Source organism: Mastigoproctus giganteus, chromosome 7 (genome assembly GCF_048544385.1).
Source record: "Mastigoproctus giganteus isolate SK-2022 chromosome 7, ASM4854438v1, whole genome shotgun sequence".
Classification (NCBI taxonomy): domain Eukaryota; kingdom Metazoa; phylum Arthropoda; class Arachnida; order Uropygi; family Thelyphonidae; genus Mastigoproctus; species Mastigoproctus giganteus.
The window spans coordinates 102,389,331-102,404,911 of record NC_143581.1 but is presented as its reverse complement, the minus strand read 5'-3'; the positions used below and the strand labels follow the sequence as shown (position 1 = coordinate 102,404,911).

At 38.4% G+C, this 15,581-nt stretch overlaps 1 protein-coding gene across 5 annotated transcripts in view; it reads right to left on the bottom strand.

The window, feature by feature from the left end:
* Marf1 (meiosis regulator and mRNA stability factor 1-like protein) overlaps window positions 1-15,581 on the bottom strand; it is a 1,146,796-nt gene that overhangs the window by 215,225 nt on the left and 915,990 nt on the right. For all 5 annotated transcript variants that reach the window (XM_090377798.1, XM_090377799.1, XM_090377800.1 and 2 more), the window contains one exon: window positions 1,000-1,203. In XM_090377798.1, coding sequence (XP_090233924.1) covers window positions 1,000-1,203 — 204 coding nt within the window. The remainder of the gene's footprint in view (window positions 1-999; window positions 1,204-15,581) is intronic.

Below are 15,581 nucleotides of genomic sequence, written 5' to 3'. Positions count from 1 at the left end.
TCACCCCCGCTCCACTCCCTTAAGAAAAAGCACAATTCTATGGCATTCTGCACTAAAACTTCATCAGAAAATTTTCATACATGGATGGGTGAAATCCAAGCAATCATTGGTAGTCAGCACATTTAGTGTATTAATTTTTTTTAGCGAAATTTTCTAAATTGAGAAATGTACTAAATTTTCTTTAGTGGAAAAAAAAAAAAAAAAAAAAAAAAACAGCTCACAACCACACTATTTATCCTTCTAATAATGGAGAGAAACATGCACGCACACAAAGATAACAATAAGAATTGTGTGCATCTTTCTATATTTAGTAGTCATGTCCAAATATGACTACTAAATGTCTGCTTTTGCAAATTTCTCTAACTATGATTGTAAAAATTGACTGAATAAATCATTAAGTCAGTTCAACACTAGTCAGATGCATGCACAATGCTACTGCCAACTGTCCAATGGTGCAGGTTATTTAGTGTTAAAAGTATTTCAGTATACTTCTGTTGGATGGCCAAAATTTAGAAACTCTGAGAATTAGTGATATTAGCACTAACCTTAATTGAATAAAATGCCCTGTAAAAAAATTTACTAGAAGCAGTAACCTTTCTTAACAAAATTAAAGAAAAAGCAATAACTTTTTCTTTAATTTTTAACTGAACAATTAAATAATAGCTTATTTCTATACATCCTTGCACTCTTGCTTCTTTACTAAATTTAAAAAAAAAAAAAAAACCTGTTTCAACAATTTATGAGCATTATGTATGAGTAAAGTGGCTGACAGTAGAATGCCATGAGATTTAGTCAAATGGTTTAACTAACAAGAAAATATTAGAATGGTGATTCATGCTGTTGCCAATGACTTTTGCCCACTTTTCTTCTCCTGGACTTAACTATCCATGTATATAGTAGTAGTGGCATGTGATGCAAGAAAGCATGTGTATGAGCTTATGCAGCACCGGCCAAAAAAAAAAAAAAAAAAAACCGTGAGCGGGGAAACATTATTTTTACCTTCAGCACATCCATCAGTTCTTGATAAAGGATACACACATTAAGAGAATGACCAAATCTTTTTTGATATGTACAGCATAATTCATCCAAAGTCATTTTCCCTTCTGATCTTTCCATCAGCAAGTGTTGCACTCTAAGTGATAGCTGGTGTACAAATCCTTGATCTATAATTGTCACAAATGGTCCTGGAATTCCTTCTACTACCTAGAACAAAAAAAATGTAGATATTTTACAAAGTATTTTAAATTATTTAAACAAACAATTTTAATGTGCATGTGTGCGCACACACAGTGTGGCAATAAAGTTCCTGGAGTGGAACAATAAAAAAGAACATAAAGTGAAGCAGCTGAAAAATGGTTGTATTTTTATTCAATCACCAACTGACTGAGTGCACTTATTACACCACTATGAAAGTTTCTGAAAAAAGTCAGCAAAGGCATACAAAGAGATGATGTTCAGTGATTACATTTTTATTTACGTTCTCAACACTGAATTCTTTCCTTTGAGGGAAGTTTTCACCTTAGGAGAGAGGAAGAAGTCTGCTGGTGCTAGATTGGGAAAGTAGATTGGATGGAGTTGATGTACAATGCTATGTTTTGTCAGAAATGTCTTCACAATAAGTGTGGAATGGGGGGGGGGGGGAGCATTGTTGAGCAACAAGAACCTGCTGCCTTTCTCTTGACATTTCAGTCTCACGTGGGTAATGTACGAAAAACACAGCATTAGTATGAAGAAACAGTACGAAGAATAGAACACTGCAGAGAGAGAGAGATTTTAAGCCAGAGACATTGAAGAGGAGATTGCTAATTACTGTCTTTTACAGGGAATATCAAAGCAGCTTTCTCCACAAGTGCCACCTTTAAAAGATGGGAATCATACAATGAATAATAAGGAGAGCTGAAATGAGCAGTGGTTGAGGCAACTGATAATTGGGATTCTTAGGAAAAAGTAAGTGGTGATTGGCTGACCGTAAACAGAAATGGACATTACTGAGATTGAAACTGAGACCAAGTATATTTGTGAAATGAATGAGGAAGAGTTTGGGAAGTTTAGAGCTTTTTGCATATAAGTTGCTTATTCATGGATTTGGCATAATAAAGTAAAAGTAGCAGGGGGGGGGGCATGTATCAAGTAATGAAATTTTTTGATAAGGTGCACACAGCAAGAATATTGTGCTGAGCTCTTAGATAATAACGTGGCCTTTACAATGCTCCTACATACACAATATTTGGACTCACTCATTATCCAGCAGAATTAAGGGCAGTGAGATTATATACTAGCTGATCCAGATGCCTATTAGAGAGTTATCAATGGTTTGGTCTATGGACCAAACCATTGATTTAGAGCTGTAACCTCAAAATGTCAGGAAGACTGGACTCACCATGATGGCCCAAAACCTCAAAATACATTAATAATAATGCATGATGGAAGAGATTTTAAGAGTAGGAAATCTGAGGATTTACTTAACAAGTACAGGGCAATGTTGGCAAAAAAGTCACGTTAGGATTGAATTTGAAAGTGTCTGCAATTCTGCCCAGACATGAAAGGAGCGACCATATGTTGAGAGCCATGGCAATAAATTCGACTGTGGAGAGAATATGCAAGGCTCGTGGAGTAGGATTTTTCTCAGTGTGGTTTATGCTTGTTAACAGGAGGCACTGCTTCTACAGGGATGGGATACACTTAAAGAGAAAGGTTGCAAGAATAGTAGTAGTAGTGGCATGTGATGTAAGAAAGCAAATGTATGAGCTTATGCAGCATCAGCCAAAAAAAAAAAAAAAATCACACCACTCCCTCCAAATGCCTGTCCAGTTCCTCCTTAAATTTATTCAACCTATCAATTTCCACAACGACAGATGGAAGTTTGTTCCAGCAATTAACCACCCGCTGGTTAAAGGAAAATTTCCGCACATCGATTCTACATCTGTCTTTTCTTAATTTGAATTTATGCCCCCTTAGATTTGTAATCTGAACAAGTGGAAGGATCCCATCAGAATTCAGCGTGCTCAACCCATTCAAGGCCGTATATACCTCAATCAGATCACCGCGCAGGTGCCTAGTCTCCAGCCACTGCAATTTGCAGAACTTAAGCCTCTCTTGGTAAGAGGATCCCTTCATTCCCCTCACCAATCTTGTTGCCCTTCTCTGTACATGCTCAAGCAAATCTACATCCTTCCTAAAATGAGGCCTCCAGACCTGTACGCAGTACCAAAGCAGTGGCCTGACCATTGCCTTATACAGAGGGATAATCACCTCCTTTTCCCTGCTAGCAAAATTCCTATATATCATTGACAAAACCCCATGACCTGCCCTGGCAGCCTGTCTGCACTGCTCAGAAAACTTCATATCTGCCTGCACAATTACTCCCAGGTCTGCACAATTACTCCCAGCATCAGAAAATATTCTGATGAATATTTTCTGATGCTTTCAAGGCAGTGATTGATTTTGATTTTACTGGCGCAAAAACTACTACAATTATACTGCACCAAGAAAACATTAAAATATCAACAAAGATAAATTCTGGTAAACTTTAAAAAGGTTACCTCGTCAAACTGTTATATATATATATATATATATATATATATATATATATTGGAATTGTGCCAAAGGACATTTAGGTTTAAATATTAAATGGCGTAAGTATTGTAAATATTGGTTCCAGCGTTAATGCTATTGTCTGTGGACAATTAGACATTACATGTGCATGGGTTGTACAGTGAAACTTCCCTTTAATGGACAGCCATGGGGAACGAAAATGTGTCCGTTAGAGAAAAGTGTCCGCTAACAAGAAGTCTGAGGGAGAAAAAAAAGAAAAGAAAGAAAAATCGTTAAACGTTTAATGCAAAATTAAATTAAAATATATACAGATTTTGAACAATATTTTTGTAAATAATATACAATTACATACACAGGAGAAAGAAAAATCATTAAACGTTTAATGTAAAATTAAATTAAATTATATACAGATTTTGCACAATATTTTTGTAAATAATATACATACAATTGTGCTATGCATATTATGACTTTATCTTAAGAAAAATGCATACAGTAATCACTTATTTTCTTCTGCACCTTCTTCCGCTGATAATTTTGTTTTCAACATTTGTTTGGAGTGAAGAAACCATCGAAAGTCCTTCAGTATCTTCTTCAGCGGCGAAAACATTTTTAAATGATTGATTTGTATGAGCGCTTCTTCTATTTTCATCGGTGGTTCGTCGTTAATATGTTCTTCGACAGAATGACCTCCTTCCATTTCTTCATCCTCATGAGGAACTTCTTGAAAAATATCGATGATAATATCGTTGATATCTAGAGCACCATCTTCTGTAGTGAGGTTTGAGTCTATATCTTTGTAGCCAGGTCACTTGTAGCGGAAGTATCGTACATTATGAATAGATGTTGAAGTTCTTGTTCTTCTTGGTGCTCCACATTGCTGTTCACAACTTCAATTTTTGCGTTTGAGAAGCCAGACTTTACAAAACAGTTCACGACAGTTTGTTTTCTAATTGTGTTTACTGAAGAGGAAATCCATTGAATCGCATCTAGGATGCTGATTTTCTTTGCAAGGTCACTCGCACATGTTACATCGTTCATGTTTGCAATGAGATGTCTTAAAACACGCTTTCTGTAGTGAAGTTTAAAATTTTTTATTATCCCTTGATCCAAGGGCTGACACTCTGCAGGTGTGTTTGGTGGCAGAAAAATGATTTGAATGTTGGACAATTCAATGTGCGGGTGAGATCCAGCATTATCCATGAAAAGAATAATTTTTCTGTTTTGACGAATCATGTTTTGGTTAAAGTGACTTATCCATTCGCTCGTGATATCTCGTGTCATCCACGCTTTTTTATTAGACTTCCAGTCAACATCCAAAAGATTCAACTTTATGCCCTTGAAACAACGAGGATTTTGTGGGTTTCCTATAACAAGAGGTTGTTCAAAGTCTCCCAGCATATTTGTACACAATAGTACAGTCAAGCGTTCCTTAGAAATTTTTCCGCCCTGGCACTTTTCGTTTTTTAGACTCTGTTTTTTCAGGAAGAGCTTTAAAAAAACAACCCTGTTTTGTCACAGTTGTAAATATCCTTAGCTTCAAAATCACAGCATAAATCTTCCAATTTGACGGTCCACTCTGTTACAACCCCAGTATCAACAGATCCACTTACGGTTTTCCAAGAAATTTTATGCCGAGTTTTGAACTTGTCTAGCCATCACACAGAAGCTTTGAACTCATTTACTCCCATAGATTTCGCAACCTCCAAAGCCTTTTCCCTAATAATAAATAATAGGCCCATTAATGGGAATTTTTTTAGCACATGTGCGACAAATTTGAAGTCCAACAGTTTTCGGGAATGATTTTTGAACCTGATCATTTCTGTGTTGCCAAAATTGTTTGAGCAGTTCATTTTTTTTCTTTAGGATGTCGCTTACCTGCGTCTTCCCGATTTTGAATTTTGTAGCGAGATTGCAAACACTATTTTTTTGCCGATCATACGCATTAATGAGTTCGACTTTATCTTTTAAAGTTAAATGTTTACGAGAAGACATTGTGCACTTCACACGACACTGAACAAAACTGAAAACTGAAAAGACGAAAGGCCGACCATATTCTCCCTCCCCCTGCACACACCGAATTCATCAGAAGTTTTACACGTGCCTTAAAATTCTTGAAAAAGGGTTTAGAACTGCGACGTAAACTTTGATAAAATTCAGAGAATCGGAAATAGAAAATAAACACACGATTGAGGCAATACGTGGAAGAAACGTTCCTAGAAAAAGGGCCGTGAGCTCGCCCGCTGTCCGTTATGGGGAGATCAAATTAAGTGCTAATCTAAACGAAACAGTGCAGATTGCCTGTCCGCGTCCGTTTCAGAGAATGTCCACTAGACAGAAGCTGCAAACACGTTAAAACCAATGGAGGTGAGTTGGGGAATTTGAAAATGTCCGTTGTAGAGAGATGTCCGTTAACGAGAGGTGTCCGTTAGGAGAAGTTTCACTGTATATGTACTTAACTTATTTATACATTTTTGTTTTTAAATTGTTGTACTACTTGGGAGCATCAGGTTTGCAGTTTGTAGCATCATATAAAAGCAACAAAATTAATTTTGTTGCTTTTATATGTGAATTTTTAAAGAAAGCTGGAGAAATTGGCAAAAGTTAGTGAAAATTAACATTCTTCCATATAGCCATATCTCTGCTACTCCTCAGGGGCTTTGAGCAGACATATAGCGATACTAGAGGAATGTATTATACATACCCATTTCTGTAATCTCTATACCAGTTTTGCTGGGTTAATTACTTAGTGGATAATTTGGAATTATAAGAGTAATCTTATTGAATAAATGTACTTATTTTTATATAAGTACAGGCATACCTCGGTTAACGTTACCTCTGATAACGAAGCTTCGATATAACGAAGTCCGCAATTCCAAGCCCCATTTAACATAAAAAAAATATTCCAGTTTAATCACCTGAAATCTAAACAAACTGAAGAAATTACGGAAACATTTGGGGCTTCTCGTGGTTGGTTCGAGAAATTTAAAAAACGGGCCAGGATTCATAGTGTAAAATTAACAGGAGAAGTTTCCAGAAAAACTAAAGGAAATAATTGAACGTGAAAATTTTCCACCAAATTTGGTGTTCAATGTTGACGAAAGCGGTTTGTTCTGGAAACGGCTACCAACAAAAAGCTTCATTTCTATTGAAGAAAAATCTGCTGGGTTCAAAGCAGCCAAAGACCGTTTAACGTTACTCTTTGGATCAAATGCCTCTGGCGATTATAAATTAAAATTGTTATTAATTTACCATTCAGAAAATCCGAGGGCGTTAAAAGGTAACATAAAAATGAATTTACCTTTGTAATATGGAAAGCAAATAGAAAAGCGTGGGTTACCAAGGAGTTGTTTACTGATTGGTTTGTTAACCACTTTTGTCCTGAAGTAAACGGTATTGTCAAAAAAACAACTTTGAAGAAAAAGCTCTTTTGTTGTTAGACAATGCTCCGGGACATCCTACTGATCTTAACACGTTGGACACATGCAATCCTGTCAAAGTTGTGTTTCTTCCAGCAAACACAACTTCTCTGATTCAACCATTGGATCAAGGAGTAATAGCATCATTTAAAGCTTATTATCTGCGTCGAACATTAAGCAATTTAACTGAACTAGAGGATAAAGAGGAAATGACAGTTAAAACTTTTTGGAAAAACTACACCATTAAAAACGCAATTGAAAACATTGATAGTTCTTGGAAAGAAGTCACTAAGAAATGCTTAAATGGAGTTTGGCGCAAAATATGGCCAAAAGTTGTACTAGAAGAAGAAAATAACATCCAAGAAATTAGAAATGAAGTTATCCAGATGGCTCAATCAATAGGTTTCGAAAATGTCGATGAAGAGGATGTTAGAAATTTATTGAATGCAGAAGATGATGGTTTTTCAGTGGAAGATTTAGAAAACCTTGTTAGCAACGAAGACAAAGAGAATGAAGACGAAGTTAAAGAAGTTCCTGCCGAAAAAGTGTTAACAACCAAAGATTTAAAAAGGTGCTTAAATGACATTGAAAACGTTTTAAATTTTTTTAGTGAAAATGATCCTGATTTAGGAAGAAGTTTTATTGTTAAGCGATCAGTGTTAAATGCAATAACTCCGTATAGGCAATTGTTAAATGAAAGAGAAAAAAAGCATAAGCAATCAACTTTAGACTCATATTTTAAAATGTGATTTCACTTTGTATGTAAGTTGACTGTTTATTTAATAAAACTTTTCTTTGTTCGAAAAAAAAAGCTTTTCATTTTCTTTAAGTAGGAACGTATTCCTATTCTGGCCATAGTATTTTTACCTCTGAAAACGAAGTTTCGCTTAACGAAGTAATTTCGTGGAACGCATCCTATTCGTTATTCGAGGTATGCCTGTACTACATTTTAAATAAACAGGGTGGTTTACGTATATTACAGCAAACTGTGATAGGAGATTCAAAGCCCTACAGGTATGTAACAGATTGAAATATCATAGTATATCACATCCATGTCCTGTGGTGGTCAGTCTGAAAATATTCAATTTCCTGCAAAAGTTTAGATTTTATGTGTGTGTGGTACTGTTTATTGCACAGTTGTATCAGGTTTTGACTGTGGCATGATAGTTAACCTTGCTGTAGGCAACATCACATTCTTTGCATTCCTGAGCGTCGGCTGGTGTTGATTGTAATTTAGAGCTTGTTGTATTATTGTGGGAAGCAGATACAATATGATATCTAACCATGCTAAAAATGATAGAAATAAATGGTAATAATTGACATGGTGTTTATTAAAATAAAATGGGAAAAGATGGGATGATAGTTATTAAAATTAAATTAAATGTGTTATCCGTGGGGTGTCGACTGGTAACGCTTTTCTAAGGCATGACAGCCTTGTATGTGCCCTCAGGGATAACTATTTACAAATATATACAGCCTCTTTCATTGTGAATATTAACTCTGTGTTTCCATACTTGTAAATAAATCTCGATTTGGTGGAAATGCATTATACCTGTATGGTGATGTAGACCTGTGTATTTACATTCCTGGTGTTAATAACTCTGCTTGTGGGAAATTATGAATTTGGACATCCAAATACCGTGCGGATAGGCGTTGAGCTACACAATTAACCTGGGGTTCAAAAGAGGGCCAAATTATAGCTCTAATTAGAGTTATTCATGTTCCATGGAAAAAAAAAAAAATTCTATAATACTATCAGGACTACTGTGAGTTGGTTGCTGTATGAGTTTAGCTTGTGCGGCTGCATTTATATGGTGTCCGATGTAATTGTCAGGTATTTTGTTTTTGATAAAAGTACTTTTCAGTTTTATTAAAGCTGTTATAATGCTTTCTGGGCTATTGCATATGTGTATAATTCTGTTTGTTTGGTTTCGGATAACATTTCCATGTATATTTTTGGCTAATTTAGTTTCCCAGTTAGTTAGTTTAATTGCTGGGAAACCGAACAGGTCTCTTTTATCATAGTGTTTGGTGTATACAAAATCATTCGTTATTGTGATTTGACTATCTAGGTAGGTGCCTTGTAGGTTGCTTTCTGTGATGATGTAAACAATGTGATTACATCACATACTACAGGTACATAGATGACGTACTAGTCATCAACCATACAGATTTCGACAACATAGCTAAAAAAAATCTATCCCGAAGATTTGACTATAGAAAGTGATAATGGTGATTCATTTGCTTTGATGTATAAGCTCTGGACAGATGTTTGAAATGCTCCAGTAGCGATACGGATAGCCTGATAGTGGACAGGGTCCAGCCATCGAAGGACACTATCTCTGGCTGACGAGTATACCTGGGACCTGTAATCCAGGAGTGCTGGGAGTCATAGTAAAACAAGTAAATACATGGGCTGTGTTAGAGTAACTAAGAGAAGAAACAGGTGCTTGTATACTTGCATGTACACCAATGCTAGGAGTATAGTTAATAAATTCGATGAGATTGAAGTGCTAGTCATGACGTGAAAGGAAGATATTGTTGGGATAAAAGAGATATGGTGTCACACAGACATAAGCAGAGCAGAACTGGAATTTGGGGGGTACAATGTGTACAGAAAGGATAGACAGGACAGAAAGGGAGGAGGGGTTATGCTGTTAGTTAAGAAACACAAAATCTAAGGAAGTGCATCCAATTGATGTTGGTGGACAATGCAATGTTGAGTCTGTTCGGTGTGACATAAGCACTGGGAAAGGAAAAATGAGAGTAGGTGTGTTATAGGCCAAATGAATCTGATGAGTATAATGAGCAATTGTGCAGAGAAATAGAGGGGACCAGTAAATGAGAATGTCTTATAATGGGGGATTTTAATTTCCCAGAGATTGACTGAAATTTGTGGGTTGTTCACTCACACACTAGCAAGGCTTTTGTGGATATATTGGATGATTGGTTTCTACAGTAGCATGTTCGGGAGGCAACTAGAGGGAGCAATACTCTTGCTCTGATTATCAGTAGTGATCACAGTGTGCTGAAGTGGGATTTATTCAAAGAGGTAACTACCATCAAGGGTAAAGGGAAGGGTTTTTGCTTTCGTAAAGGTGACTAGTATTTAAATCCTATACGGTGGAACCAACTGATGATATGACAAATGCAAATTCAAAATGGTAAGTATTCAAAGAATTAATCTTGGAAGCTACTAGGCTTTTCATGCCAACAAAGAAATATTGTTCAAGATTTAGGCCTGAATGGATGTCAGATGAACTAATTAGACCTGTGACAGAGAAGAAAAATGCATGGGATACATTTCAATTAACATGTGACAAAAGCCTATGATAGATTATAAGCTGTTCTGTAACCAAGTTACAATGGAGGTTAGGTAGGCGAAGGCAGATTACGAGAAATCTTTGGCAAAGGATGCAAAGAAAAACAGCAAAGAGTTCTTTACTTATGTAAACTCTAGAAGGAAGGGGATGAATCAGATTGGTCCACTTGATATCGATGGTTCAACTGTTGATGATCCTGCTCAGGGAGCTAACAAACTAAATGAATATTTTGCATCTACATTCACACATAAGGAGTTATTCAGGGAGGGGAATGCCAGAGGTGTATTCAACTCTGGCAGTAAGCTAGATAATCTTGTAATAACTGAGAGTAAAGTGGAGGAGAAATTGTTGAAGATAAACATAAGAAAGGCACCTGGGGTGGATTGAATCTATCCAGTTATATTAAAGGAGGCAACAAAGGAAGTAAGAAATCCTTTAGACATAATTATGAGAGCTTCCCTGGACTCAGGGGAGGTACCATGGACTTGAGATATGCAAATGTGACCCCAATCCACAAAGGAGGATCAAAGGGGGGGGGAGACAGGTAATTACAGACCTGTTAGTTTAACTTCTGTTACAGGGAAATTAATGGAAGCACTGGTTAAAAATAGTATTGCAAGATCATCTAAACAAGACTTCAAGTACTGCATATGAGAAGCAGTAACCGCAGAGTATAAACAGTGTGATACTACACTGATGGTGGTAGAGAATGAAAAGGAACTGGGGGTAATTGTGCAGTCAGATATGAAGTTTTCTGAGCAGAATAATAACCTGAGAGGGCATAAATTCAAATTGAGGAAAGACAGTTGTAGGATAGATGTGCGGAAGTTTGCCTTTAGCCAGCGGGTGGTTGATTGCTGGAACAAACTTCCACATGTCGTCGTAGAAGTTGATAGCTTAAATAGATTCAACATAGAACTTGACAAACATCTGCAGTGAGGGGATGGGTGAAATAAGGGTTTTTTTTTTTTTTTTTTTTTCCCTGATGCTATATAAGCTGGCTTTCTTGCATCATGTGCCCTTGCTAATGCTAATGACTGGGTAATAGATGAGGTAAAACAGATCCATGATTCCTTTTGACTCTGACGGCAAATGTAGCACGCTTTGGCTCATGCACGTTTGAAGGCTATTAGATTGACAGTGGTAGGATATAGGCGGAATATCCCCCAAGCATTGTTTTGAGCCTTTTTTGCTGCTGTGCATTGTGAATGCTTTGGTCACCATGGTTTGGGAAAAGGTGGAAACTGGCCAGATGTTTTCGGAATGGTATTGGAAGCTGCATGGATGATATTTTCTGTGATGTAAGTGACTGCATCATTGATAGTCTCCTGACTGACTGCATTATGGTCAAAATTTGCCTGATGTTTTATTATTATTAGCCATATGGTGCAAGGAAGCCTGAGGCTTATGCTGCACAAGGCAAAAAAAAAAAAAAAAAAAAAATTCCAAATTACCGAGAGAGAGAGAGAGAGAGAGAGAGAGAGAGAGAGAGAGAGAGAGAGAGAGAGAGAGCAAGCGAGCGAGAGAGTAGAAGTGAATCACCAAGAAAGAGAAGATTGATGATATCCAGCTCAGGCCCCTGGGTGTGCCAAGCCAATACTCACCAGATCTGAGCCCCTGGGTGCAGGCGCCTCCGTAGCCAGGTGGGAAGGAGCAGCAGTGCGTAGCATATGCTTCTTGATTAGACCGGGGTTCGAGCCCGTCACCACCAAATACAGAGGATGCGGAAAGGTCAGGAATGACCACCGCATATCCCGGAGCAATATGACCTTAGTTGCTAATGCTCCTAAAAACCAAAAATAACTAACAAAAAAAAAAAAATAGCCCCTGGGTGTTGGAAGGCATTCCAGTCAGCTTGACCAGTCTTTCACTGTGGTAACCTGAAAGGAAAACAATGTCTCCCACTGTGTAAGCAGGTCATCACAGGGAAGTGGTCACTTCCATATGGGTTCTCCTCCACTTCCCAAGTCAGTGAAGGGAGTAGGAGAATGGGAGCAGATAGAAAGATCAATGGCATAAAACGTAACGGTAGGCATGTGGAAGAATGTGTTGGTTCCCACATTTAGAAGGGAGAGGTCATTGTCATTTAGCATATGTGCTATGACTCGTCCCCTTCCATTATTGCTAGCACTACCCCACAGGGTGTTATGTCCATTAAAATCCCTGAGAAGTAAGAAAGGGGGAGACAATTGCATTATAAGACACCAAGGTATTCCTGGGAGATGTCAGTCCCAGGTGGCAAATAAATAGAGCAGATGGTTAATAAAAATCCCACTGTAAGGCGAATTGCAACAGCCTCTATGCTGGTTGTAAGTAGCAAGGCCTGAACTGGGGTCTGGTTGCCTACAAGGATAGTCACTCCTCCATGAGCAGGACCATCTGCAATTCGGTCCTTACGAAAAATTGTGATGTTATGCATGGTGGTGTCATCATTTGCCTTTAGATAAGTCTCCTGCAAGCAAAACCAAACTGGCTCATGCTTTTGCAGGAGGGCCTTGATGTCATCAGTATTTCGCCGAAATCCACGACAATTCCACTGTAGGAATTTAGCCATTATTTTGGGTTGTTGGGTCTACATCAGGCAGCTTCTGAGGTGCTGAGGGCTTACTTTTGTCAGTCTTGGATTTATCTTTTTTGGGGAAGTGTGGATGCTGTCCCACGTTCATTTCCTCCTCTGCAAAGAGTTCCAAGACTGATTTTTCCGGTACCTCCTTATCCTCTACATCCGTTGTTTCTGGTATTACGGATGGTTCTTCCGATCTTTTTGGCTTTTCTTGACCACTTGGTTTTGGTAGTGGTCAAACACTAGGAAGTACGGATAGAGGAGTAGCTGCTGACTTTGTTTTTTGGGTGGGCTTTTCTGAACTCGATAAATAGCGTGCAGTTGGAGTGAATGACTCTTGAGGTGCTACGGTCATCTCGGTTTGTGTACTGATAGTGCATTTAGCAGAAACATTCTTGGCATATGAAGGTTTCCCGCTATTTATTGGTTGAATACATTTTCTGGCCTCTGGGTAGGAATTATTCAGCTCTGTTTTTAATTTTTGGATTTCTTTTTCATCCTTCCACAGCTGGTATGCTCTAGAGTAGGCAGGTTGCTCTCCTTGGCAATTGGCACATATCAGTTTTGAGGCTGAACATTCCTTGCTCTCGTGGTTTTTAGCACCTTTAAATCGAGCACAGGCAAGGTTACCATGACAAGCTGTTTGTGAGTGGCCGTATTTTTGGCATCTAAAACATCTCAGTGGGTTTGGAATGTAAATCCTCACTGGGCAGTTTAGACAGCCTGCCTTGAAGGAACTTGGAGGCCATGGGGTGTTGAATGTGAGGATAAGAACTCTGGTAGTGACGAGATTCCCATCCTTTCGTATTGATATTCTCTTGATAGCTGTCACTCCTTGATCTTTCAATTCAGAGCAGATCTCTTCTTCAAAGACATGAAGAAGGTCCCACTCTGATAGAACACCTCATGAAGAATTCAGACTTTTGTGTGGGGGGGGTGTTACGGTGATAGGTATTTCCCCTATGGATGTAGAGTTCAGGGTTGTTGCCACTTGTTTTGCACTGGAAGCTTCGACCAAAAGGTCACCAGAACGCAGTCGTTTAATGGATTCTGATGATCCTGCCAACCCTTCTAATCCTTTCTGGATAAAGAAGGGTGACATCTTTCAGATTGACTGCGCTCCGGTGGAATGGAGAATGAGGAAGAGTGGTGTCACTGATGGTGGTGTGTCCTCAGTTCTAGCTCTTTTTATGGAGGTATTTTCTGTGCTATCATTAGGTAGGGGCCCCAGAAGAAAGAGGATTTCAGTTACTCTAAAAATTTCAAATGCCCTAAGTACATCACCCACCACGAAACCCTACGAGGGGACGCCCAATCATGACATAGCAGGTACTGCATACACGAATGTGATGCCAAGTTCACTCAGGAGCATCATACCCATGTTTCCAATAAGCCTTGATCCCATCCCAGGTCCAAAGGGAGGGAGACTTATTGGAAAGCAGTTGATCCTAATAGTAAGAACCACCCACCGATTGATCCCAGTCTGGCGGATCCAGGACCACCCGTCTTGTCGAAGCAGGGACCAAAGTGGTGTATTAAGGCTGGGCCCCTCGATCACTAGGATCCCTCTTTCTGAGTTTCCACGAGTTGCGGCACACAGCTGGATTCCAATAATGTAACCCTAGAACCAAGGTATGGTCATTAGATCCCAGTGATGCTAATCTGGAAGACCGGCAGCATAGATGAGGCAGTGATAGATGGGTTGGAAAACTGCTAGCTTGGGGGGGGGGGGTACACTGACTAAGTTTAATTAGAACTGCAGGCAAAAGTGAAAGTGATTCTTGCATTGCAACTATTGGTACATGCAGCAGCCTGAAAAGCAAGGTTTCTGGGATTTCAGGTCCTGCTGTAGGTCATCATGAAACAAATAAATACATGGGCTGTGTTTAGGGTAACTAAGCATAAGCAGATGTGCATGTATACTTGCATCTACATTAAAGCTAGGCAGGAGCAGCAGTGTGTAGCACACGCTTCTTGATTAGACCGGGGTTCGAGCCCGTGACCACCAAATATGGAGGATGCGGAAAGTTCAGGGAATGACCACTGCACATCCCCAGAGTAATATCTGCCTTAGTTGCTAATGCTCCTAAAAACCAAATAACAAACAAACAAACATTAAAGCTAGGAGCACTATAAATAAATTTGATGAATTTGAGGTACTGATTAAGTCATCAAATGCAGACATTGCAGAAAGAGTGGAGTACAGCAGCCTGGAAAGCAAGGTTTCTGGGATTTCAGGTCCTGCTGTAGGTCATAATGGAACAAATAAATACATGTGCTGTGTTAGGATAACTAAGCATAAGCAGATGTGCATGTATACTTGCACATTCATTAAAGCTAGGGGCACTGTAAATAAATTTGATGAATTTGAAGTACTGATTAAGTCATCAAATGCAGACATTGTAGGAATAGTGGAGTACAATGTAGATAGGAGTACATTAGATGGGAGGGTTATTCTCTTAGTTAAGAAGAATATTAAATCTAAGGCAGTGCATCCAATTGACTTGGGTGACTAGTTCAATGTTAAGTCAGTTTGGTGTGATATAATATCTCTTCAATATCTGTACACATTATTGATATCATGGGTCCAAGAAGACTGACTCCTCACAGGGCTCTGTCAATTAAATTATATGCTATTTCAGAATGGATGTGTAAATTACAGCATTGTTTATTGGTAGAATGTAAGAGGAATTATATAAGCTTTAATACTTTACATCTTTTAGT